The sequence below is a fragment of the Oryctolagus cuniculus genome, chromosome 1 (assembly GCF_051225735.1).
Source record: "Oryctolagus cuniculus isolate XC-2025 breed Fujian yellow rabbit chromosome 1, ASM5122573v1, whole genome shotgun sequence".
Lineage (NCBI taxonomy): Eukaryota > Metazoa > Chordata > Mammalia > Lagomorpha > Leporidae > Oryctolagus > Oryctolagus cuniculus.
Window position 1 is genome coordinate 11,397,431 of NC_142867.1, and position 26,420 is coordinate 11,423,850.

The 26,420-nt window shown below is 58.5% G+C and overlaps 1 protein-coding gene and 1 long non-coding RNA gene across 2 annotated transcripts; one reads left to right on the forward strand and one right to left on the reverse strand.

The window, feature by feature from the left end:
• Positions 1-3,460: 3,460 nt before the first annotated feature.
• CD5 (CD5 molecule) lies at positions 3,461-26,210 on the reverse strand. The gene is given in 10 exon segments (NM_001082177.1): positions 3,461-4,294; positions 4,876-5,001; positions 5,875-5,928; positions 6,599-6,724; positions 7,823-8,116; positions 9,589-9,912; positions 10,129-10,191; positions 10,661-10,960; positions 14,641-14,679; positions 26,119-26,210. Coding segments are annotated over 10 exon segments (1,467 nt in total). The 5' UTR covers positions 26,171-26,210; the 3' UTR covers positions 3,461-4,205.
• On the forward strand, positions 9,813-15,249 carry LOC127487479 (uncharacterized). Its single transcript, XR_016216692.1, has 5 exons — positions 9,813-9,945; positions 11,470-11,569; positions 14,143-14,395; positions 14,629-14,701; positions 15,011-15,249. It is a non-coding gene; the product is annotated as an uncharacterized LOC127487479 (long non-coding RNA).
• Positions 26,211-26,420: the final 210 nt, after the last annotated feature.

Sequence of the window (26,420 nt, forward strand, 5' to 3'; positions counted from 1 at the left end):
CGGGGTGGGTTTGCAAGACGACGACGTGGCCGTGGGTGGGGGCCTTGGTTTCCTCTGGGGTGCAGGGCCTGGCCCTTCTAGCAGTTTCCTTTCCTCTCTTGCACTTTGATTTTGCTTCTCAGCCTTTTTCTGCTCAGAGTCTGCCTTTTTGCCTTGGAGAGTTGTGGCCTGCGAGGCCTCAGGATCCCACTAGGTGGCACCCAAGCCTCAGCTGTGCCAGGAATGCCCTTTTTTTTTTTTTTTTTTTTTTCCTGGCACCTGCTGAGCTGGCCAGAATGCGGCCTGCCAGTGTGTTCCCTGACCTACCCAGCTTCTGAGCGGGACTGCGGGGAGTGTTCAGAGGGGCAGGGGCAGCCGAACAGGCTGTGCAGCCAGCAGCCTGCCCCCGTCCAGCGTCCCGGAGCTCTGCTGCTGCACCGGTTGTCAGGCGGCCTGGGCGGCCGTCCTCTGCTTTCAGCAGTACCGGCAGCTTCCAGGGATGGCAAGACCTGGTTTCTCCTGGTCTGGCAAGTCAGCCCTACTGTTGCTTCCCTGCAGACTGCTCAGAGACGTGGAGAATTGCCAGATCAACACGCCGGGCCGTGCCTCCATGTCATGTGCGTCATCTCCTTGTGTCCTCTCAGTTGCCCTTTGGGCCCCAATTTCAAATGGGGAGAAGACACAGGGTGGCCGGCTCAGAGACCAGGTGGCACAGCCTGGGGGGTGGGGTGGGGTGGGGTGGAGGCGGGACCAGATCTCCTGCAGGCAGGAGGCCAGTCTGGCACCAGAACGCTGTCCCCAGGACCCAGCTGGGTCACAGGGCTCCAGCATCTACTGCCCTCCGCCCCTGACCAAACCCTGGCCTTGCCTTGCTCTCTTGGCTTTGTAGGAAGAAGCTTCAGGTGTCTCCGGGAGCACAGTGAAATCTCTTGCCACAGGTTGTTCCGAGTGGCAGCAGGAGGTGGAGTCTGGGGAGCAACTCAGACTAGACTGTTACTGGAATTAAGACTTATTCTATGCATCTGCTCTCCCACAATATGGCGCTGGGAGAGGAGGAAACAGCTTCTACACAGCTGCCTCCAGTTCAACCAATAAACAGCAGGACCTGCTCCTGATTGGAGGAGAGCAGCATACTCGGCGTGTGGGTAGCAGAGTTGGGATTGGTGGAAGAGGACTATAAAGGAGGAGAGAGACAACATGCACCGGGAACATCCGAATAACATCTGAGCAGCCCCCGAGAGAGCCGGCCGGCGGTGTGCCGCTCCCCCGCGGAAGTGGGGAAAGTGGCAGGGGGAACCGCCCTTCCACGGAGGTGGAAGGGTCGGTAGCCAACCCGGGAAGAACCAGCAGCAAACCCGGGGAGGGCCGAGCAGACAAAAGAACAGTGCAGGGTCCTGTGTCGTTCCTCCACGAAGAGGGGGAGCGACAGTGGAGGGACAGGCTTCCCAGGACAGGATGATGTCATGAGCGGTGCTGGCTGGTCACGTGAGGGTGGCAGCCCCACTGGGGCACGGGTGCTCCCCAGGCCTGCCTCCTATGAAATCACTGGGTACACTTGGCCAGGCCATGGCGGACCCCTTCCTGCAGAGCCTGCTACTTGGGACGGGCCCTCCTTGTCCAGTTTAGAGCCTCTACTAGGTTCCAGGCTCAGGGCAGACCTGGCACTGCTGCCTGGGGCAAGGCCAAATGTATGTACAGTATGGAATGTTAGTTCATTCCATACTCCCACATCCCCGGATGCATAATAACTTTAAAAAAAGTATTTATTTACTTGAAAGGTAGAGAGAGAGCACGTCCATCCTCTGGTTTACTCCCCAAATGACCACCACAGCCTGGCTGCAGCCAGGAGCCCAGGACTCTGGGTGACACGTGGGTGACAGGAACTCAAGCTTGAGCTGCCACCTGCTGCTTCCCAGGCATGTTAGGGAGCAGGACGGAGGTGGCGGCGTAGCCAGGACTCAAACTGGCACCCTGATCTGGGATGCAGGTGTCCCAAGCATCGGCTTGGGAGTGTTACAACACTCAAACCACACCTCAACTTTAAACTTAACGGCTCTCCAGTCTAGGGGAGCTTCCCTTGGGATCCTCAGTTTCCTAGAGATAAAGAGAATGTGCTAGAATCGGGTTGCATGCCCAAAGCCTTCCACAGGCCATCCAGGTAACATGTAGGGGAGAGGCTTGGGGTGCTGGGAACACAGGTGAGTGGGAGGAGCAGCCCCTGTTCTGTAGTAGGTGGCTGTGAAGCAGCAATGGGGACTCTGAGGTTGCCCAGGTCACACAGCAGGGGGTCCAGCAGCTGCGGAAGACTGGCTGTGTGGGTCACTGCCTACCTGATGGCCCTCAGGCTCAGTCCAGCCAAGGCCGGAACTTGTCAAAGACTTGAAGACTCAAATGGTTCCCATTCAGCTGCATGACCAGACCGATGCCTTTGGAGTATATCACCCAAGCCTACCACAGCCCGAAAAACAGTCTTCTAAAGACATTTTTCTCCTCTACTAAATTGGGTTTTGGTGGGGTGGTTTTTTTTTTTTTTTTTTTTTAAATAGACCATAGTTGCTTTGAGGTCACCATATGGTGGTCAAATACATCAAAGAGCCTTTATCAAGAAAGACCTATATAGGAAATGTTTGGGGTCTCACTTCCTCTAAGAGTAGCCTCTCACCTACCCCCACCCCAGGTATGGGCAGGTAAATGGGTGACCCTAAGGATGGATATCCAGCATGTCTGGGGCAAGTGTATGACCCAGGCCTGGCCCCCTGGGCTCAGAGGGAGGCCTGATGGGAGGCTGTTGGCTGGGGTCCAGGGTGCTGACCAGACTCCTGGCGTGCTAGCACCGCTCCCCACCCACGACTCTGTGACTGGCTCTGACTGTTGATATCAGTGCTCCCAGTAGCTAGAAAGCCAAATCGAGTGGAGAAAGACCCCCAAACCCAAAACGTGCTATCCATCGTGCTACTTCATCACCTGACAGAGCCTCCTGATGCCCGAGGGCTTGGGGATCCGGGCACAGCCTCTCCCTTCATTAGATCCCAGGTTCCGAGTTAGGTTCCCACTCCTCGCCTGCAGTTGAGGACATTGGCATCGCAGGACTGCCTGTGTGGCTGGGATCTTAGTGTGCAGACTGGTTAAAGGAATTATTCCAACCCAAGGCGCATACCAGCCCCATTCTCTGACTCTCCAGTTAGAAAGTTAACTGATTGGCTTGGGATGGATTTACCAGGTGTGCCCCCTGCCAGGCCCTGGGGTAGCACCTGTGCCCTTGCCTGCCAGTGGCCCCTGAGGGTATACTGCATTGGGATGAGGCGTTGGGTCAGGTGGCTGTTTGAGCCCAGGTACCCACTGCCTCCCTTGTGGGCAGGTGCAGCTGTCTGTGTTCAGGTGTGCAGCCCTCTGAGTGTGACGGCTACAGTTTCCCTCCTTGCAGGTATCCTTAGAAGAGGCTCGAGCACTCCCGTCCTTGGGTAGTAGGAGAAGCATGGTTTACAAAGAACACACCAACCATACACCAGGGAATCACCCCCAACAGCTCTGAGCTTCCTTGTCATTCCTCACCGGGGTCACGGTCCAAGGAGAAAGGCCAATTCTGCCCCTGTTAGGAAAGGGGGCCAGCTTCTGGACACCCCCAAGTCTCTACTGAGAGGCGCCACACCTGGAGGGGCTGGGCCTGCCACTGTGATGGTCCTCGCCTGGGTCAGGGTCTGTCTGGGCGGGGAAGGTAAGAGCTGGCCTGCCCCTGTGGGTAGCAGGATGTGTGCGAAGGCACCCTGGTCTCTGTCCAGCTCTGGCTGGGGTAGAAATCCGCTGTTGCTGAACTAGGGAAAAGAGGTTGCGTGCTTTCTCCGGACAGATGAGTCCAGCTCTGGGTTGCCAGTTCTGTGGGGTGAGACGGAAACCTGTTGGAGGGGGAAACCCCAGTCCCCGCAGGTGACTTGGGGAGGTGCGGGACAGGCCCAGCCCTGGGCTCCGACGGCACAGCTGCTTGTCCCGCTGCTGGTGCCCCAGGGCCTTGTGGGAGGGCTTCCAGGTGGGCTCAGGTGGAGGATTCCTCTGCTTCGAGTCAGCGCCAACACCTACATTGCTGGCACTTGCTGTTTGCCTTTGCAAGAACCCAGGCACTCAGGTGCGGGCAGGAGGGGACGAGGAGAGGAGTAGGGTGGCTGGCGCTGGTCCCTAGGGCTGTGGGGACACTGGGGTGCTGGGCCTCTGGCCGGGGTCACATGCACCTTTCACAGCCTCTGCGCTGCGTGCAGGTCGTAGTCGCTGTCGGAGGAATTGTCGGGCTGCGTGGAGGAGCGATGCAGGGCCCCTTCCAGGGCTGGGGAAAGAAAGGAGGTCATTTGCAGAGGGCTCAGGGGCTACCTCAGAGCCAAGGGCTGCTGCCCACATGGGCGGAGAGATCACAGGGACTTTCTGAGCTGATGACAGCCCCTGTGTCTGTTTTGATCAGATCAGCCAAGTGCTCACTAATGATGCTGAACTCCGGGCCCCTGGGGCATGCTTGTTCACACTAGCAAGGGGGCACAGGGCTCCTGCAGGCCACTTAATGGCTGTCTTTGGCCTCCCAGGAATCCAAGGGGCCTCATTTACCATCGACCCCTTAAAGGCCCTGCAGGAAACAGGCGCATTAGGTCACAGCGAGGCCGGGGTTAACAGCGCCCACCTGCCCGAATAAGTGCATTCTGCTCTGTAGATGAGTGGCTCACAGCCCCACAGGGCCCGCTGAGGCCTGGGAGGGCTCCACCCCTTCCACGCTCGGCCTCTGCCTGCTGTCAAGTACACAGCTTGAGCCCTGGTCCCCTGGAGCCTCCCTGCTCTCTTTGGGCAGTCATGTGAGCTTCAAGGACATCACGTGACCAGGCTGGGCCCTGCCCGCCTGGGAGCACCCCTGCTACTTACCCGGATAAGCGGACAGGCGGGAGTTCCTGGGAGGCTGGCTGTACTCGTTATCCACGTGGGAGGAGGCTGTGGGGTTCCCCGCCTGGGAGCGCACGGTGGTGGCCGTGTGGTTGCGGTGGAAGGACACTGAGCAGGTGTGGGAGACGGTGTTAGTCGGGGTGCTCTGTCCTCCCACGCCTTCCCAGGGGTCCCCTGGGGCCCTAATGCGCTGTTGAGGATGTCATAGGGAAAAGGCCAGCCACCCACAGTCTCTTCCGTGCACCCCCACTTTCCTCTCTTCCTGGAGAAGTCATGCTACCAAGGTCAGAGGCAGACTTTAAGAGCAGGTTGGGCTCGGCCAGCAATCTGATTGGGGGGTTGGGGGCCTGCAGTCAGTCAGTCAGTCACACATTTGCCTACACTGATCGGACAGATAGACACCCCGCCCTCCAGGAGCTGAAGGCCTTTGGATTGTCTAAAGGACTTCCTGAACGCTTTGGCCCTGGACTTGGGAAGAAGAGTGCAGGGGGCGTTTTTGCTTCCATCTGCTGGGCTGACGCTAGTCCCTAGTCCCGGCTGGAAGAGAGGGGATGGAGACGGGGTGGGGGATGGGCTAGCTGGTGATAGAAGCAGCTTGGTGCTTCAGAGATGCCCACGAAGGGTCCAGTAAGGCCTGAAATACAGAACCATGTTTAGCTTTGCTCAATTCATGGTTCTCCAGACTCGATCGCAGGGTCCCCTTTTGGGAGCAACCATTGGCCACTGTGTTGGGGATGCTGCCCAAGGAGGTGGCTGCCACTGGGACCTCATGACAGAGGGGAGGCCACGGTTGCTGAGGCTTCAAGGTAAAACCCACTCAGCCCTCTGTCCCGACAAGAAGCCATGGCCCTGCCGGTGCGGAGACATCCGCTGGCGACAGTCAGCCCCTACAGGAGCCTGGCGGGGACCAGAGGCAGCCGCTGGCTCTGTGATGGGGCAGAACCTTGCCCTACCTCTGCGGCCCACCTCCGGGACACTTACTGTTCTGGCTCATTTCCGTGGGGCCGATCCACTGGCGCTGCTTCTTCTGTCGGACTGGGCGACAAGTAGGAAAGCACGTCAGGGTGGGGGCCGGGCAGGGGAGAGCAACGCGGGGAGGGGTTAGGAGGGAGAGCTGGCAGGTGTCGCTGAAGGCAGGACGGACAGCTAGGGTCTGGCTCCCTGAAGTCTCTCCGGGCCTCCAGGGAAACCAGAGCCATCTAGTGCCAAAGGAGTGTGCCAGGCTGCCCGGCTTCCCAGAGGAAGCACCACAGGCATTTCGAACCGGGCAGGCACTAGGGACCCAACACTGTCCCCGCTCTGGACTCTCGGCTTCCAGCCTCCTGAGTGTCACTTCTGGCCTCCCAGGAGTTCCCTAAGGCAAGGACACTGACCCTCTGTGTTCACAAGGGCTCAGAGTGCCCATGTGGCCAAGAAGGAAACTGAGGCTCAGAGACAGGAAGCGGCTCTGTTGGCGTGGCTGGCAGCAGGTGAGCGGTGGAGCCAGGCCTGCGTTGTGTGTCTGTGTCATATAATCCCTGCTAATGACCCTGCGAGCCCGCCACAACCTGAAAGAATGGCCACAGCCTCTCTCTGGCTGATGGGGGCCAATCGGAGGCGATGGTTTTCCTGCTTTCTGTTTCTGTTACTCGGGGCAGGAGAAGGCTAGTGCTGAGGGTGCGGGTTGGGGGGTGGTGGGGAGGGGGCCCCAGGCACCGGCACCTACATTTCTTCACCAGCTTCCTGTAGGCGAGAGGGCCGCACACCACCAGCAGCACTGCCAGGAGCACCAGGGCCAGGATGATGCTCGCCACGGTGCCTGCGGCTGGGCCTGCAGGGTTTGGGTCCTGGCCTGGAGAAGGGGTAGGGCTTAGGTCAGTCACAGCCCTGGGGGGTAAGTGCTGCTTGCTGCTGCCGCCCCAGCTTCCCCGAGGTCACTTCTGCTCCTTCCACAAATCACCAGCTTGTTTGGAAGGCTGGCCCCACCCACATCCATCTCTGGAAGGCTCTGCCACTTGTCCTCGCCCCCACCCAGTCCATAGTCCATCCCCCAGCTGCCACTGGCCACTACCTTATCCACCATTTAGCTTTCTTCCATTGCCTAGTTTCAACTGCTCACCTTCCCATCTTAGACCAGTATCCCTGGAGCCTCCAGGAAGTTCCCAGGGTGGGCGGGGGCTCAGCCGCCCAGATAGGATGCTGGTTAAGACGCCCGTATCCCATATCAGAGTCACTGAGTTCAATTCCCAGCTCTGGCTCCTGACTTCAGCTTCCTGCTAGTGCAGACCCTGGGGGGTGGCCATGACGGCGCTCGTAGCTGGGTCCCTGCCACACAGCGCCACCCCCACCCCCACCCCCGCCGTGGAAGATCTGGATTGAGTGTTCAATCCCCAGCTCCGGCCCAGCCACGGCCGCTGCAGGCATCTGGGGAGGAAACCAGCAGATGGGAGCGTTCTCGCTCTCCCCCGACTCCTCTCTGTGTGCCTCTGTGTGCCTCTCTATGTCTCTCAAATAAGGGAATTCATGGAAATGTGCATAGATTTCTTCTCTTAATTCCAGTGTCCACAAACTTTTTGAAGGACTCTGGTGTGATTGTCTATCAGTAGCCATCCAGCCAGCCACTCCCCCCTCCCTTTATCTGCCAATCATGTAACAAATATGTACCCTCTACCCCTTGACCTCCTAGCTCCCAGCCTGGGAAAGTGGAGGACAGAATGAAGGGTGCTACCATTCACCAGCTGCCTAACAGTGCCTTGCTGGCTCCTCTGTATCCGTCACACACCTGGCTAAGCATGGTTGCTCCCCGTGCCCCAGCGCCCTCTCTCCATGCTTCTGTGGGCGCTGGGGCTCTGTCTGGCTCCTAGGGCCTGTCCTGCAGAGACTTGCTCACTGACCAGGTCCCAGAAGGAGAGTCAAACAGCTCCACCCTCCCTCGCTGTGACCAACTTACATGTGACAAACACCCTCTTGCAGTTGGCTTTTTTCTCCCGAAGCTCGTGGCACTGGGACAGCTTCTCCTGGGGACATGAGAACCCCCAGGCAGCCTTCTTGCCAGTATCCAGCACGTAGTAGGAGTTGACGATGCCGCATTGCTGTTCCTGGCACAGCTCCTCCCACCGCGCCGTGCCCTTGGCTGAAGAGTTGTGGCACAGAGCTGCCCACCGCGGGCCCTGGCGCACCTCCGCGGTGCCCTCGCATATGCTGCTGCCCCCCACAAGGCGGCTCTGCACCTTGGGCTGGAAATCTGAGGAAGACACAATGGGAGAGGAGGTGAAGCCTGGGTCCCAGCCCGCAGGCTGACCCCCGGTGCCCATGCCACTGGCAAAGCCGGGGCTGGCAGTGAGCAGGAGCCAGGCAGGCTGCCTTCCTGCCTCCTGCGCATCCTCTCTCTCACTTCTCCTGACCAAACTCTGTCCCTGTGCCTCTGGGCACCTGCCAGCAGCTATTCTGAGTTGCACTTCCTGTAGAGAAGTTGGCGAGGTGGCAGTGCCCATGGGCAGCCGCCAGCACAGAGCTGGCTCTTATGCCAGGTGGTGGGAAGAGAAGAGCATGGGAAACCAACCCGGCCTGGTAGAAATGCCCTCTCCTTCTCTTGCTGCTGCTTGGAAAGGGGGAAACTGAGGCCTAGGGTGGGGGAAGACTTGTTCCAAGTCCTGGAGAACTCACAGGTGGAACAGAACCCAGGAATCCTGCTGCCCGGGCCCTGGGCCCCGAGGGCCACGCTTTCAGCTGCTGGAGCCTGGTCCAGCAGAGACTCAGGTTCACTTGTACTTGTCAGGGTGGGGCCCGGGAGTCCCCGGCTGAGGCCCGCTCGGCTCAGTGCCCATTGAGCTGTGATCTCACGAGCTTTGGCTGGTTTCCATAGCAACGTCGACCTTCAAAGCCTTAGTAAATCTTCTTTAGAAGAAACTTCAGAGGCAAGACCCCTGGGCATGGTTTTGCAAGTCACCTGCCAGGCAAGTGGGGCCAAGGGCCTGGGGGGCTGCTTCTGTCTGGGGTGGGGGTGGGGGGATGCTGTGTTTTACTGCCCAGCAGCTTGGGTGGGGGTGGCCCTGCTTGTAAGAAGCCAGGGGACTGGGAGTCGTGGTTTCTAGGCTGTGCAGAGGGCGCCCTGGGCCCTCACAGGACTCCTGATTCTGATTGTGTGGGTCTGGGGTGGGGGTGGGGGCCAGAGCCTGTGTTCGTCACCAGCTCCCAGGCGGTGCTGAACCTGCAGGGTGGGGCAGCACGTTAAGCAGCCAAGGCTCAGATACCAGAGTGGCAATCCTCAAGCCGTGCTCTGTGAGCCTGGGCAGGACATGTAAGCTCTCTGAGGCTCTCATCTAGGGATGGAGACCCCCGCCCCACTTCTCACCCGGCGGGGCCTACTGCTGTTTACCTTCCTCTTTTGCACCTGGGGGCCTGTCCTGCAGTTTCATCCCTCTGTCGCCTCCCCTCAACCACATCACCTCCTGGCTCTGTGGCTCAGGACCCCTCTGCTCCACCCCCCACCCCATTTCCCTCTTTGCCTTCTGCGCTCTGGCCACCCCTCCCCCTGGATTTACAAACACCCCTCCTGCAAGCCCCGCCCCACCCAGCCATCTATAAAACCCTCTTCCCTCCTTGTGCCACCAAACCCTCCAGGAGTCTGCTGCTTCCACTTCCCCAGGCAGCCACCACTGAGCCAGCGGTTCCGTCAGCCCAGGGTCTCCCCTCCTCGAACCCGCACCCACTTACCCGAGCAGACGAGGGCCAGAGCCCGGCGGCCGTCCTGAGGTCGGATTCTCCTGAAGCACTGCTCCAGGGAGGTGCAGCTCGCGTTCTGGATGCCCCATCGGATTGGCAGAGGCCTGCGTCCTCCCAGCTCCCCCGCAGCCTCGACCGCTGTCACTTCCTTCAAGGAACCGCACTGGAGGGTGGCACAGACGAACTTCCCCAAGTCCTCGTTCTTGTCCTGAGCCTCAGCGCAGATGGTGCCCCCCAGGCTGCCCCTGTAGAATTCCACCACGCCGGCGCAGTGCAGGCCCCGGGGCCCTGGCACCAGCTGCAGCCTGGGGGGAGCTGGAAGAGGAGAGAGCTATTGGGCCCCAACAGGTGGGCAAAAGCTGACCGACAGTCGGCTCTGGGAAGGGGCGCAGTCCCTGGTACGGCTGCTTCTACTGGTACCAGGCAAGCTTCTACTGAAATGCGCATGTTTATCTGAGCTCAGAGCCCCCTGGACATCTGGGTCTGCTCCCCCCAACCTGGGGAGCCCCCAGGGTCTCAGCACACTCTTACCCGTGGGCTGCGGAGTGGTTTCCGGCGGGGGACTTGTGGGCGGAGGTGTTGTTTTCCTGGGCTCTGCAGTGAGAGTGCAGTGGGGAATGAGGAGGAGAAGGGAAGGATTTGGGGTGGGGGGAGAGGGCTGGGGGCAGCCTGGAGTGTCGAGAACAACTAGGAGCTCGTGGCGTGGATGCTGCCAGCTAGGTAAGCCCACTTGACTCGCATGCTGTTTCTCATCCTCCTGTGAGGCGGGTAGCACTACCCCACTTTACAGATGGGAAAATAGAGGCTTGGAGGAGACTTTCACGTTAGCAGTCGACAGAATCAGGTCCTGCTTTTTCACCTTGCTAGACAGGTGTCAGTTCCCCTGTGACCTCCCCCTCCTGCTCTCCCACCAGTGTGTGTACCTGGTCGGGAGGGGTGATCATAAATTAGGAGTGCCTCCCCCCTCCACCTGCTGCTCAGGCCCCAGATCCCAAGCCCTGGGTGGCCTCCTCTGGGCCAATGCCCGAGCCAAGGGTGCCCGTGGGGCTGGCGGCTTACCCACCTAAGCAGACCAGGCCCAGCGAGTGGCACTGGCTGATCCTGCTGCAGTTGGCAAAGGACCCTGGGAGTCCCATGCAGAACAGCTGGTTGCGGGGTTTGTTGAAGTGAGGGAAGGGGCCGACCGCCAGGGCCTCCCCACAGTGCAGCTGCTGACAGAGCTTTGAGGCCTTCCAGGGGTCCTTCCAGCCCTCTGAGTTCATGCCCCAGCTGCGGCTGCACACGGTGTGCCATGAGCCCGTGGTGTAGACCTCCAGCTGGCCCTGGCACGGTGAGTGGGAGTTGGTGAGATTGGCCAGGAAACCTAGGGGTCAAAGAGGTGGGGGCAGTCAGACTGGGAAGATCCCATCCCTGCCCCCCCCCCCAGATGCTTTCCTGGGCTCTCTGTGAGCCTTGAACTTCCTGGGGCCCTGCAGGCTTGGCCGCCCGACCCAGGCGACCTGAATAGGGCCTTGAGTTCAGAGTCACAAGGGAGGGCATTTTGAGCAGGGGACAAGATGTGCTCATGTCACACCACCATCAGAATCTCCATTCCTGGATATATCAGAGGTCTGGGGGGGGGGGGTGGGGGGTGGGCTGAGGCCTATTATTTAAAAAAACACACACACAACGTTTAGGGGACAGTGTTGTGGCGGAGAGGGTTAAGCCGCAGCACTACGGGGGGTGGGGGCACCAATTGGAGATCGAGCTGCTCCATTTAGAATACAACTCCCGGATAATTCTTCTGGGAAAGTGGTGGAAGATGACCCAAGTGCTTGGGCCACTGCCATCCACATGAGTGACCCGGATGAAGCTCTTGTCTCCTGGTTTCAGCCTGGCCCAGCCCCAGCCGTTGCTGCCATCTGAGGCGTGAACCAGAGGATGGAAGCTCTCTGTCTCTCCTGCTCTCTCTGTCACTCTGACTTTCAAATAAGTAAGTAAATTTCTTTAAAGATAATGAAAAAATTGAATAAAAGACAACATGCATTTTCTATGAACTCATTGAAGTCCCTTCGTACGGGTCTTTGTGTGAACATATTTCCTGCTTTCTTGGGAATAAACTAAGAGTGAAATTGCTGGGTCATAGGTAGGAATGTGGGTCATAGAATTTTGTAAAGCTCCACAAGGGGAGAGAAAACACACATAAACGTGTGCACATGTGTACACACATACACTCACAAGAAGACACATGCACACACACGTACAATAAACCATACATGCACACACATAGACACATATACACATGCATGCACAATACATGATGTACACATGTGCACGTGCATGCATACAGATGCATTCCCTTGTATACACGTGCATGCATGCATTAGACATACATGTATACACATGCATACACATAGGCAACATATGTACACACGCACACACATAAACACATGCCCACGTGCATGCATAGACATGCATGAATGCATATACACATAGATGCTCGTGTGTACACATACACACATGCGTGCACACGTACACTCACACATGTAAACATGCACACAACGCATAAACACATGCATACACAGAGACACATGCATGTGTACACATACATGCATGTGTGCACACACATATATGTTTGCACACACATACACATACGCCATTGTCCCTTGTTGTGCATGGGGGATTGGTTCCAGGACCTCTACAAAGATTCTAAAATCTAGAGATGCTCCAATTCCTCACATAAAATAGTACAGTATTTGCGCATAACCCGCACGATGCTCCCATATACTAGACCATCTCCAGATTACTTGTAATACCTAGCACAATGTAAATGTATGTAAATAGCTGTTTTAGCATTCAAGAAAAAAGTCTGTTCATGGGGCTGACATTGTGGCACAGCAGGTTAAGCTGCCACCTGCAGTGCCAGCATCCGATGTATGAGTGTATATGTGTGCATGTGATCAGTCTTGGCTGTTCCTCTTCCGATCCAGCTCCGTGATAATGTGCCTGGGAAGGCAGAGGAAGATGGTCCAAGTGCTTGGGCCTGTGCCACCTACATGGGAGACCCAGATGGAGGTTCTGGCTCTTGGTTTCAGCCTGGCCATTTGGGGAGTTAGTTAGCAGATGGTTCTCTCTCTCCCCCACCCCCATCCTATAACTGCCATTCAAATAAATAAATCTTTAAAAAAAAAGAACCTGAACATGTTCAAAGTTCAATACAGACATGGACATCATAGGTCTAACTTTTTTTTCCTGGGGAGAGAGATAGACACAGAGAGACCAACAGAGAGAGATTCATTCATTCACTGATTCACTCCCCAGATGCAGGCAATGGCCAAGACTGGGCCAGGCCAAAGCTGCAAGCTGGAAACCCAATCCAGGCCTCCCATGTGGGTGGCAGGACTGCCCGCCTGGTGTCTCCCAGGGTGTGCACCAGCAGGAAGCTAGAATCAGGCAGAGCCAGGACTTGAACCCAGGCATTCTGATATGGAAAGTGGGTGAATGAACCAGCAGCGTACCTTCTAGGCTAAACGCCCAGGCCCTAACTACATTTGATCCACAGATGGTGGCTCCCTGGGTGTGAATGGCCGACTGTGTGTGTATATATGTGTGTGTGTATGCATGCGTATTTGCACAGAGCTTCTAGGCATATGTGCAGGAGAGGAATAAACATGGCCATTACCTGGTGGTGTCGGGAGGACACGGGGCTGCGCAGTTAGGGCACAGGGAGTGAGACTTTCTAAACTGCTGAGCCAGGTGGTTCCTGGTGATCTCCAGGTGTGGGTTTCTCCTGGCTGGGAACTGCGGGTCAGGCTGCCTTTTCCCTCATGCAGATGAGGGCACTTGGGCCCCTGAGTGTGGGGCAGGATCTGCCAAGGTCACTGGCTGGTCACCTGTTGCAGGCTTTCTGCCCCCAGAACAGACTCACAACAGACTCACTGACTCCTCACCGGGAGACTTGGTCCCCATTTCTCAGGTGGGGAGTCTGGGGCTCTGAGGGGTCTGCATTGTCACAGCACAGAACCAGGACATGGATGCGGGATCCGGGCCCCTGCCTTGTGCCTCTGAGGCCCCATGGTGACTTCATGAAAGCCTCCAGCCATGATCATTTCTCCCAAACACATTCAGCGTGGTCTTATCCCAGTTAACGTGCAGGAAAGAGGCTGGGGCATAATGTGTGTGGTGTTGCTGCTTTTAAAGAGGTGCAGGGGCCTGCACTGTGGTGTAGCGAGTAAAACCGCTGCCTGCAGTGCCGGCATCCCATGTGGGCACTGGTTCAAGTCCCGGCTGCTCTACTTCCGATCCAGCTCTCTGCTATGGCCTGGGAAAGCAGTGGAAGATGGCCCAAGTCCTTGGGCCCCTGCACCCATGTGGGAGACCTGGAAGAAGCCCCTGGCTCCTGGCTTCGGATCGGCCCAGCTCCAGCCATTGCAGCCATCTGGGGAGTGAACCAGCAGATGGAAGACATCTCTCTCTCTCTGACTCTGCCTCTCTGTAACTCTTTCAAATAAATAAATAAACCTTAAAAAAATGAATAAAGAGGTTTAATGGATTTCTTTGTTGCAGGACTTCTCAGAGCCTTAGCTAGGCCAGTGTATACTGTCGATCTCCAGTGAGGGTCCCACGTGTGCCACGGAACCCTGTTTGGGAAACGCTGGCCTAGGAGGACAGTCTAGCATCAAAAGCAAGGTACTCAATAAAGTGTACCCGTGCACAAGCCTCAGCTGCAAGTGGCCTCGACTCTGGATTGCGGAGCCGGACTGAGAGGACGCGCAACTCTGCAAGCTGCACCTGGGAGCCAGTCCGTTTTCTGTGCCTGGTGAGTGGCTCATAAAGACCATGACAACCAGCACACGTGGGGTGCGCCGTGGCCGTCACTGGCATCCACCTGCCCCCTCCCCGGGGCATCTTAAATGTGGGCGTGTGTGTGTGTGTAAGTGGTGGGGTTCGCCCTCTCTGGGCAGGGTGGGGCTCACCCTGGCGGAGACGATGGCTTTGCAGTCTGATGGAACTTTGGCCTGACTGTCCCCTGCTCCCGGTCTCTCTCCACAGGTTCTTCCTTACCTGGCTCATCCCAGCTGGACCATCCGAGGCAGGAAGTGACTGCAGAGAGGAGAGAGCAAGGGTCAGGAAGTGGAGGCTGCCACCCTCAGCCCTGTGCCCAGCTCACACCCACCCACAGCTTGAGGGAGGGCCCCTTCTGCCTACCCACCCCAAGATCACAGGGACAGGGAGTTTCTTTTAGTGGTCAGGTTGGCACCCCTAAGTGATCATGGGATTAAATGAGTGGCTGCAGCTATTGAGCTTTCCTCCATCTTAAAAACTTTCATTTTAGGGGCCGGCGCTGTGGTGTGGCAGGTTAATCCTCCACCTGCGGCACCGGCATCCCGTAGGGGCACCGGCTCGAGTCCCAGCTGCCCCTCTTCCAATCCAGCTCTCTGCTGTGGCCTGGGAAAGTGGTAGAAGATGGCCCAAGTCCTTGGGCCCCTGCACCTGCGTGGGAGACTCGGAAGAAGCCCCTGGCTCCTGGCTTCGGATCAGCACAGTTCCAGCCGTTGCGGCCATCTGGGGAGTGAACCAACGGAAGGAAGACCTTTCTCTCTGTCTCTCCCTCTCACTGTCTATAATTCTACTTCTCAAATAAAAAAATAAATTAAAAATCTTAAAAAAAAACTTTCCTTTTAAAGTGAGCAGGCAGTGAAATGGATTTTTCTTCAGGGCACGATTCTAGGAGTGTTACACATACACGATGTGTGCAAACGCATCACCCTCAGAGTGCACACAGTTCCATGTGCCACCCCTTGGTAGCAATGCAACCATCATTTTTTTTTCTTAAGAAATGGAATGGAAGGAAGACTCAGAACAGGCATCGCTTTTTGACTTGTCAGCTGCTTTCTAGGATTCCCAAGGCAGTTAGCCGCTCACAGGTCTGGAGGTGGAGGCCCAAGCTCCAGGCGACAGAAGGACTCAGGCCCAGTGGTTGTGGATTCATAGGGACTCAGTTTAGCCCAGTGTGGGCCCTTTGGGACATGGAGTGGGGCCAGAGTGGCCCATGGTGCGGGACTCCCAGCTGCTGCCCTGTCTGGGTGGGGATGGGGTGTGGGGGCCTCGGGGCTCCCGTGTGTGTGCTGGGTGAGCTTTATCACTTAAAGAGCAGCCTTTTAGATTTCCATCTGTCTGACTCGTGGTTTGGCGGCTGGGGCCAGCACTGGGCCAGGGAGAATGCTTAAATCAGAAGCAGTGAGAATTGCCTGGGGAAATTGTTACTGCGTGTAGAAAAGCAGATGTGTCTTAAAAAGCCCGTTCCTGCCACAGAGTTCTCAAGCTGGTCTGATGTGAGCCCCCGCCAGCGGAGACAGCGTGATGACGTCATCACGGCCCTGTGACCAGCACTGCCGTCTTCCTGAGATCCCAACTTGGCTGCCCTGGGAGTCTTTGACCTTGGAAGGGAAAGTTGGCCGGTGCTGTGGCTCACTAGGCTAATCCTCTGCCTTGCGGCGCCAGCACACTGGGTTCTAGTCCCGGTCGGGGTGCCGGATTCTGTCCTGGTTGCCCCTCTTCCAGGCCAGCTCTCTGCTGTGGCCCGGGAGTGCAGTGGAGGATGGCCCAAGTGCTTGGGCCCTGCACCCGCATGGGAGACCAGGAGAAACACCTGGCTCCTGCCATCGGATCAGCGCGGTGCGCGGTGGCCATTGGAGGGTGAACCAATGGCAAAGGAAGACCTTTCTCTCTGTCTCTCTCTCTCACTGTCCACTCTGCCTGTCAAAAAAAAAAAAAAAGAAAAGAAAAGAAAAAGAAAGAAAGGAAAGTGATACAAACAGGGAGCGTCAGCCCTGGGGGCTCTGGCCCGGTAGAGAGGGATCGTCCAATCGTCTGGCCCAGGGCAGAGGGCGGGGCAGCCCCAGAGAACGTGGACGAGATGTTCACCTCTCACCCCTGACCTCTCACTCCCACCTCTTTCTGGCCCCAGGCCCCGGGCAATCCACCTTTAGAGATTCACTCCTTTGGCTGAGTCGGAAGGGCTGAGGCAGCTTGGGGGCCGCGATCCGCCCTTTGCTGCTGTGCGACACAAGGTGGTTGGAGGCGCTGACACCTTTCTGCCGCTCTGGGTCTGAGCACCGGCTCTCCCACTTCCTGCCGGTGGGGCCCAGGGAGCAAGTCTGAGCCCCTGTGAACCTCGTTTTCCTCATTCGCGGCGTGGGGATGAGTGCAAGAGCAGCTTCCTGGCTGTTATGAGGATGACGTGAGGCAATCTGCGTACAGGACTTAGCCCAGCACCCTCCTGGCCCACACTCAATACTCAGAGCTGGGGCGAGTGTGGCCGGGACTCCAGGTCCCTGGGGAGCCTTCCAGGTGGGAGGGCTCCCTGGTCCGGGAAGCACAGAGGCCCAGATGTGGAAACTAACCAGCAGAGTCAACATTCCTCAGGAACCTCAGCTAGCGCTGGGGGAGCACCTGCTGCCCCTCCGCGCTCGGGTGGTCCCTCACACACGTCCCTGCTCATCTTCCACAGCCCCCACAGCAAGCCCAGGGTGCACGTGTCGGCAGACGGCCAGCAACCCGACCAAGGTGGCCCAGCTGGCAAGGGACGGACCTAGATTCCCTCTGCTCCCCCCACCCGATGCACTCAGAGGGTCAAGTTTGGAGATGCAGAGAGGACCACAACCTAAATCCTGACCTTGACAGCCCTAAGAGCAGCGACCAAGCTCCCCATGGAGCACTGCACGGCCTTGCTGTGCTTGGAGAACGTTCCCAGCCAGGAACAAGCTGGAGAACCAAGTGACCTTCCAGGAAGAAAACGCGCCACTAGCACTTTGGAAGTTTTCCCTCTCCCAGGCCACACCCCACGTGAGTTTTGTCAGCCCTCGGCAGCACGCGATGAAGTGGGTTCAGCAGTGTCCCCCATCCCAGACCCCCCTGGTGATACCTGAAGCCGTGGACAGCCCCGGGCCCTACGCAGACTCTGTTTCCCGCGCACGCTGCGGCATTGCCACACGGTGCCGGAGTTCAACTTCCTCCCGGCTTTTATGCCCTGAGGTCTCTACTGCGCCACTCGTTTGCATTCTGGAGCCATCGTTAATGTAAAATAAGGGTGACTTGGACACAAGCTGTGCGAAGCTGCAACGTAGCTGACCTGATGACCTGCTTGGCTACTGAGGGACTCGCGGTGGGGAGGGCGCAAGCCTGGGTGGGTGCTGGCCAGACAGAAGATGACTCACCAAGCACCATGGCACAGATACCATCACTCTACTCAGAAGGGCGTGCAGTTTGAAACAGACAACCTGCTTACTTCTGGAATTTTCCATCTCCTACTTTCAACTACCTGGGGTGGTTGACCTCAGGTAGCCAACCTTGGAAAGCAAAACCACAGATGAAAAGGAACTGCTGTCTTGTTTGTTTGTATTTGGTCCCCACGCCGTAGATGAGGAAACAGAGATTCAGTCACTCACCCAAGCAGCTGGTGAGGGCTGGAGCCGGGACTCTCTCCCTGCCCTGCTGCCGCCCTGACCATTAGCAGGAAATGGGTGAGGCTCTGCCCGGGGTCTCATGGATTTCCCTGGAAGCAAAGGCACCGTGATTCTGTTGCGTCAGTGCCGAGGGGAGTCATAGCCACCAGCCAGCTGTGGGACCATGGGAAGTCACCCCTCTGGGAAGTGAAACTCCGGATCCCTCCCCGGCGCTGGGGTTCTGTGACCCAACGGGCTAGGGGTACGGAGGAGGTGGGTGGGGGGATCTGCCGTGGGCTTGGAGTCTCCTGGTACTTCTTCTTCCTGCCTGTCCAAGCGTACATTCAGCTTTGGGTCATCCACAACCCCTTTCCATTCTTATCTGCTTCTCACGGGGCTAGGACCAACACCCTGCGGCCCCTCGGCCTGCTCTGGGGCTGCAGGCGGACTCCCTGATCTTTCTGGAATCCTGTAGCCTGAGGCCCTAGGTTCTGCTGCCACCACCTCTGATTATCCACCATCCAAAACCAAGTCCCGGGCAGCTGGGGCAGGAGAGGAGGCTCCCTCCCTTTTGAGCCCCCACACCCTCCTCTGTCTAAAATGAGGCTTGGACTGGGCCAGACCTCGCAAGACTCAGGGCACAAAAAGCAGGACAATATCAGGTGGCTTCGTCCCTGTCCCCAAGCCCCCTGTACCTTGTCCCTGCACTGGCGGAGATGGACTCATTTTGACCCTGCCTGCTCTGAGGAGCTCTTAGTGAGGATTAGACGAATTCCTGCCAGCCGCTGACAGGTACCCTCCCCACAACCTGGCCCGCAACACTAGGACGGGCCTGGCTTGGGCTCCCTCCACGGCAGCCCCAGGGCTGTATCCGGCTGCCAATGAGTTTTATTTGCTCTGTACTGCGTTTTACATTTTCTTAGAGCCAATGTTTAAAGAGGTTTCTTCTTACCGTGGTTCTACTTTTCAAATGGATTCTAATGTCCAGGAAAATAGGACGCCCTGCCACACCGGGGAGCGTCGCTCGGAGCCCCAGGCAATGGGCTGTACCCTGGTGGCCCCACACTGTCACTCGCACCTTAAGCCCTGGTGTTGAACACGTATCTGTGTCTGCAATGGAACCTGTGTTCCCACCGGTACTGTAAGCAGCCTCCCGTTTGTTCAGGTCAGGATTTGTGCCCAGTGCAGCATCTGGAAACGCACAGGTGTGTTTTGGACTTGGGACTCACAGGTGAACATTCGTGGACCTGCGGGGCTGACTCCACCTTACAGGCGATGAGGCTGCTACGGTACATGGGGATGAGAACAGAGCACAGCCCTATGTACCCAGGCCAGCTGGCGGCAGAGCTGGGCTCCTGCCTGGACCCTCCCTCGGCACTTGGAGCCCCTGTGCAGTGCAGGAGATGGGGATGAGCAGGTGGCTGACTCAGGGGCCAGTGAGCACCCAGGACCCCAGGGAGGGCCCGGGACGTGGTGGGTGATCATGACAGCAGCAGTACTCCCACCGGGTGCAGAGCCCAGGGGAAGGTTTTGCACGGCAGACCCTGTTTCTCCCAGAAGCCTCGTGGGAGGGGGCTGGCACCACTGCAGGCTGATGAGGTGTGGGGTGGACGCCAGACGTGGCCCTGTCTTCCCAAAGCACGGTGCCCTCCGACAGGCCAGAAACTTCTCGCTGACTGCCGCCGCCATCGGCAGCCAGCATGGCACCTGCCCTGCTTTGCGGGAGGGTCCGGAACTCCCCCGTGTTGCTGACCTGGAGAGCCAAACACCCTGTCACTGGTGGAGGGGTCTGCCTTGAGGCTGCCCTGGGGCTTCAGGAAGCAAAGGGCCGAGATCCTGTGTCTCAGGTCGGGCTCTCTGTGAAACGTGGAGCGCTGCCTGGGCTCGCGCCCCGAGGGGCCTAAGGGCGGATCCCGTGCTCAGCCTTGGGTGGATCCCTGCTCAGCCTTGGCCTGCGGGTGGATCCTGTGCTCGGCCTTGGCCTCCGGTGGATCCCGCGCTCAGCTGGGGCCTGCGGGTGGATCCCATGCTCAGCTGGGACCTGCGGGTGGATCCCGCGCTCAGCCTTGGCCTGCGGGTGGATCCTGTGCTCGGCCTTGGCCTCCGGTGGATCCCGCGCTCAGCTGGGGCCTGCGGGTGGATCCCATGCTCAGCTGGGACCTGCGGGTGGATCCCGCGCTCAGCCTTGGCCTGCGGGTGGATCCTGTGCTCGGCCTTGGCCTCGGGTGGATCCGCGCTCAGCCTTGGCCTGCGGGTGGATCCTGTGCTCGGCCTTGGCCTCGGGTGGATCCCACGCTCAGCTGGGACCTGCGGGTGGATCCCGTGCTCAGCCTTGGCCTGTGGGTGGGTCCCGTGCTCAGCCTTGGCCTGCGGGTGGATCCCGTGCTTGGCTTTGGCCTGCGGGTGGATCCCGTGCTCAGCCTTGGCCTGCAGGTGGATCCCGCGCTCGGCCTTGGCCTTCCAGTTGCTACTTCTCTCCTTTCCCAGTGACCTCACCAATCTGCATGGGTTCCACACTGTATCCTGGCTCCACTGTGATGGTGACGTGAACTCCCCTTGCTCAGTTTCACATATCCCGAATCTCATTCAAATCTGGGGTTCCACCTTTCACTCACAGCCCTGTGAAGCAGACACTGTGCACACCTTCATTCTCCAATGGTGAGATAGGCTCAGAGAGGTTGAGTGACTTGCCCAAGGCCACACAGTGAGCAGGTGGCAGAACCAGGATAGAAACTCCATCTCCATGGCGTGACAGTCCCCTGTGGGAATCCACCACGGAGACACCCACAGCCTTCTTGCCCCATGGCACTGGTGGGGGAAACTGAGGCCAAAGAGAGGGCACCGGGGAGGGGGGTCTCTGGTGGTGCATGGGACTCTGGCCCGCTCTGCCGATGGCCACCTTCCATTTCCTATGCTGTTCCTACCACACTTGTCCCAGCTGTGCCCCCAGGGAGAGGGGAGACTTGAGGTTCCCGTGGGAACCATGACTTCAGTCTCCAAGTGTGGAGGAGGAGGAGGAGGTGACAGTAGTGACAGTGGTAGCTCCAGAGGAAGGGACCCAGGCTATCCTCCCTTATTGCAATTCCAAATCCAAAAGCAGCAGGCTGTTTGGAATGTTAACAGTCCAAATTCTCACTCACAGAAACGGGCATGTGTTCCATCTTGGGCCATTGCCCCAGGCCTCAGCTGCGTTGCTGTGAGCACACGGCGGGTACACAGAATCATCTTCTATAATCTGAAGCCGTCATGCCCACGTGCCTCTGCTCCAGAGCGCAAGGCAGGCCCTGAGGACCCGGAGGGATGAGGGCGTGGGTTTTCCTCTGCTTCGGCGGCTTTTCCAGCTCCCAGGAAAGGAAGCTCAAGGGTGGGTGCTGTGGCCGAGAGGCATTAAGCCGCCACTTGCCTTGCTGACGGCCTGCGTGGGGGCACGGGTTGAGTCCCAGCTGCTGTTCTAATCCAGCATCACATGGGACACGGGCTGGAGCTTCTGCTTCTCTCTGCCCTTCCCTGTCCCTCTGCTTTTTAAATAAATAAACTATTGTTTTAGAAAGCAGGGTGCGGTGCTGTAGCACAGCAGGTTAAGCTGTGGTCTGCCGGGCCAGCATCCCATATGGGTGCCGGTCAGAGTCCCAGCTGTTCCTCTTCCAATCCAGGGCCGTGGGGAACACAGGAAGGAGCTCTTGGCTCCTGGCTTGGCCCAGCCCTGGCTGTTGTGACCGTATGGGGAGTGAACCAGTGGATGAAAGATTCTCTCTCTCTGCCCTTCCCTCTCTCTCTGTCACTCTGCCTTTCAAATAAAGAAATTAATTAAACATTTTTACAAAGCGGCTGGCGCTGTGGTGCAGTGGGTTAAAGCCCCAGCCTCTGGCACCGGCATCCCCTAAGGGCGCAGGTTTGAGTCCCGGCTGCTCCTCTTCCCATCCAGCTTTCTGCTATGGCCTGAGAAAGCAGTAGAAGTTGGTCCAAGTGCTGGGCCCCGGCACCCACGTGGGAGACCTGGAGGAAGCTCCTGGCTCCTGGCTTTAGATTGGCTCAGCTCTGGCTGTTGCGGCCATTTGGGGAGTGACCCAGTGGGTGGAAGACCTTTCTCTCTGTCTCTCTTCTCACTGTCTGTAACTCTACCTCTCAAATAAATAAATAGAATCTTTTTAAAAAAAATCTTAAAAAGGGGGAGAGGGCAGGGGGTGGAGCCAGTGCTGTAGCATCTGCAGCGCCAGCATCCCATATGGGCACGGGTTCGAGTCCTGTCTGCTCCACTTCCGATCCAGCTTTCTGCTATGGCCTGGGAAAGCGGTAGAAGATGGCCTAAGTGAGCCCCTGCACTTGCATGGGAGACCTGGAAGAAGCTCCTGGCTCCTGGCTTCAGGTTGGCCCAGCTCCAGTCATTGTAGCCATTTGGGGAGCAAACCAGCTGATAGAAAACCTTTCTCTTGGGGCCAGCGCCATGGCGCAGTAAGTTAATCCTCAGCCTGCGGCGCCACCATCCCATATGGGAGCCGGTTCTAGTCCCGGCTGCTCCTCTTCCAATCCAGTCTCTGCTATGGCCTGGGAAAGCAGTGGAAGATGGCCCAGGTGCTTGGGCCCCTGCACTCAAGTGGGAGACCAGGAAGAAGCTCCTGACTCCTGGCTTCGGATCGACGCAGCTCCGGCCGTTGTGGCCATTTAGGGGGTGAACCAACAGAATGAAGACCTCTCTCACTGTCCGAAACTCTACCTCTCAAATAAATAAATAAATAAAATCTTTAAAAAAGAAAGAAAGAAAGAAAACCTTCCTCTCTGTCTCTCCCTCTCTCTGTAACTCTTCCTCTCAACTAAATAAATAAATCTTAAAAATAGGGGTGGGTGGGTGGAGCTCAAGTCTGGATGTTGGCCCCCAGCTCCCTCCCACCGGCCTGTGTGCCAGGGGGGCTCACTCACCTCCTCCAGGTTTTTACCCGAACACGATCTCTCGGTGAGACCCACTGAGCCCTCCACAGGACAGTGGCCTCCCCAGCACTCCCAATCCCCTGGCCTTCCTCTGCTTGTCTGTCCCCCGCGTCCACGCATGACCTCCAGCACTCACGAGCCTTGCCCCCCACCGTCTCCCCATGTCACCATGACTGCTGTGTGGGGCCCACCCAGGCAGGGATCCAGACGGCTCTGCTCAGGGCTGCGTCCTCAGCGCCGAGAGCAGCGCCGGGCACAAAGCCGGCGCTCAGTCCACGCTTGCCGTCTGAATGAATCCAGCTTAACTGATGCAATTGCCCTTCAGATGGGTGCAGCCATTAGCGCCCGTTTTTCTAGAGAGAAGAGAGAGACTCTGAGAGGTGTTCTTATCACTTGCAGGTGGCCACTCTACATTGCACCAAAGCCCCCTGCACAGGGCTGCACGCACAGGCTCAAAGGCACGCAGGCACACACATGCACAATGTGTAGTAGATGTCCAGGCAATTCTGTCTGGTTGGGGAACTCTGCACCTGCTAGGGACCTGGCCCTTTGTACCCAGAGCCATGAGGGCCTCAGCTCTGCAGCCTGGGACAGAGGCCACAGCCTTCTCCCAGCCAGGGCTGCATCGCTCTCTCTGCTATGGACGCCCTACCCTTCTCAGGGCCTTCCTCCCCCACTGCCGCCACCATCTTCTCTGCTTTGCCCTGCCTGGCTGATCTCTCCCATCCTTTGGGTCTCAGGTCTCAGATGAGACCTGACCTCCTGGGAGGCCCCCTGGCTGCCCAGCCACAGGGTGGTCCCAAGAGCATGCAGCCGGGGTGCCGCATTGCGTCCTTGCCTCCCCCGCACTGCTCAGGGCCCACAATTCCTAAATATTGGCGCGCACTTTTATGCGTGCTCGGTGGGAGTCTCCTTGGGGAGCCGCCCTGGGGCCATGGGGGCAGGGGCTCATCTCTCGGCTGCCACTGCGCCCACAGTGCTTTGTGCAGAGCTGGACACCAGCGAATATTTGCAGATGGAGTGAATGAGTACGTGAATGAACGAATGGCCTGTGTGAGATGGCAGAGAGAGAGCTACAGCGAGGGCAGCGTCCAGCGAGACGCCCCCGTGCGGCCCTAAGCCTGGCAGTGATCCTAATGAGAGCAGCGGTTTCGGTAATGTACACACCAGGCCTTGCGCTAAAGCCCTCTGCGCATGGATCCGTTTGATCCTGCGAGCTATCATAGTTATTCCCAGTTCACAGGTGAGAAAACCGAGGCAGTACAGAACCAGTCCAACGTCACCCAGCCAGCCAGCAGCAGGATTCAAGCTGCAGAACCCGTGACTCTCCCACATCCCATGGCTGGCTTCAGGAGTCCCGGGGCTGGGCCTGGTCGGGCTGGGTGGGGCTGTGCACTGGGCAGGGACCCTTCCACGTCCCACCCTGGCACACGAGCGAGCCTCAGGTGGGTTGGGACTGAGAGGGGAGCAGCTGTGGGAAGCCCTGGCCTGTGGCTCTCAATCCAGGCACACTGTGACCTCAGGGAACATCAGTCCCCAAGGTTCAGTGCCAGCCGGGAGGGCCCTGGCAGGGACACATCTTCTGTGGACTGGCTCCAGGGGTGCCTGTGCTGTTTGCCGGCCCTTGGTGGCCACATGCTGTGCTCGGGCCGAAGCTCTGTCCCGTGGCCATTTTCCGACTCACGGGAGAGGCACTGGTGGGTCTTTGCTCTTAGCTGAGGGTGCAGAGTGGGCTCAGAGGTCAGCTCTGCTGCCCCGCCCTGGCCTCCATCTCCCCACTGCACAGCGGGGGCAGCGCCTGCCTACTTCATGGGCTTGCGGTGAAGCTCACGGAAGAAAATGCCTCCCAAAGCACGTCGTAAGTCGTGGCCCACAGCTCACGGGGCATGCACGCCGGGACCCACGTGCTCGGGGGCTGCCCATGGTCTCCCTGCCTGCCAGTCTTCCTGACTCTGGCTTGTGTGGAGTCCTGGGGATCCAGGACGGAGGACCCGCAGAGCAGGACCCTCACTCCCATCCTGAGCTGGGAGCTTGGCTGGGTCCAGCTTCCCTTTCGCAGTGGGGTGTGTAGGCAGTTTAAGGGCCTGACCCCAGGGATCCCCAGGGCCAGGAGGCCGCCGACACTCCCAGGCAAGATTGCCGAAGCCTACCAGGGACCCATCTCCAGTCCTCGGGCCTGAGGACAGAGGCCCTGGGTAGTTCTCACTGTTCCCTGTGCCAGCGGCCATGTAAACATGTGTGTTACTGTGCCTTTGTCCATGCAGAGGGCAGGGACGCCTACACTGGGGGACCAAGCCATGTCCCCAAAAGCACACACGGAGTTCTCCCCCAGGTGTGCACACAGACTCCCCGTTCCCACATGCGCTCACCCCTGACCCCCGGCTTCTCCCAGCAAAGCTCCCGGATCTCCTCCCTTCCAACTGGGAAGCCACTTGCTTCTTCCCGGGCTCCCACTCAGGAGTCCAGCACCTCTTCCCCTGCTCTTTCCAATCCCAGGGAAGCACTCAGATCTCCAGGTCACACCTGCTACTCCACCGGCCCTGCAGTTCATAACTGGGGAGCCGAGGCCTGGAGAGGCTCGGGGGCCTCCCCGAGGTCACACATGGCCCAGCTGAGAAGCCGGTGCGGGGGCCTCCCAGTCCACAGTGCCCACTGCCCCTCAGCGTGCCCAGGACCGCCCACTAGCTTGTGTCGCTGGCTCCCCAACAGCAGGGCTCTGGGCCCAGAGTGCGGGCAGACCCAGGATGTGCACGCCCTGGCCAGTCTGGATGGGGTCCCTCTGGAGAGGACCAAGGACCCGGATCTGCTCAGCTGAGTTCTCAGGGGCAGCCTCCCCACCTGCTGCGACCCAGTCTCTGCCCCGACACCATTAGCGCTGCCTCAGGAGGAGCTCGCTCACTATGCCCGGGGACAACCACGCATCAGTGCCGCGGGGAGCCTGGAGGATGGCTGGGTGAGTCTGGTTTTGGCACAGGTGCTGCCTGGAAGGGTCCCAGGAAGCTCCCAACAGCACAGAGAGACACAAGCTTGGGGAAGCAGACTGGGTGCCCCCAAATCTGCACAGCACTCCAGATAAACGATGCAGGGGGCCCAAAGTCAGGCGTGGGGAGAATCGGGGTCACATACCCTGGAGCCCGGGTGCCCTGGCAAAGCCAGGGCAAGAACTCACCCAGCATCCCCAGCAAGGACACGGCGGCCAGCGGCGGTGGCTGAGAGCCCATGGGCGCGGCCTCCTCCTGCCTTAGGCCTGGCAAGCTCGGCACCCGCGGCCCTGCGTCTCGCTCTCAGGGAGGAGGGGGTGGGGCAGGCAGGCGCGGGTAGGGGTGGGACGGGGGAGCAGGCAGCGGGGGCCTGCGTCACCCACGTTTGAAGTTGAACTGTCAACTTCCTCCTGGCAAAACCGCCTGCCCCAGTTCATATGGTGGCCCCGGCCTCTGCTAGCATCCTGCCCGAGGAGCCCAGGGCCAGCGT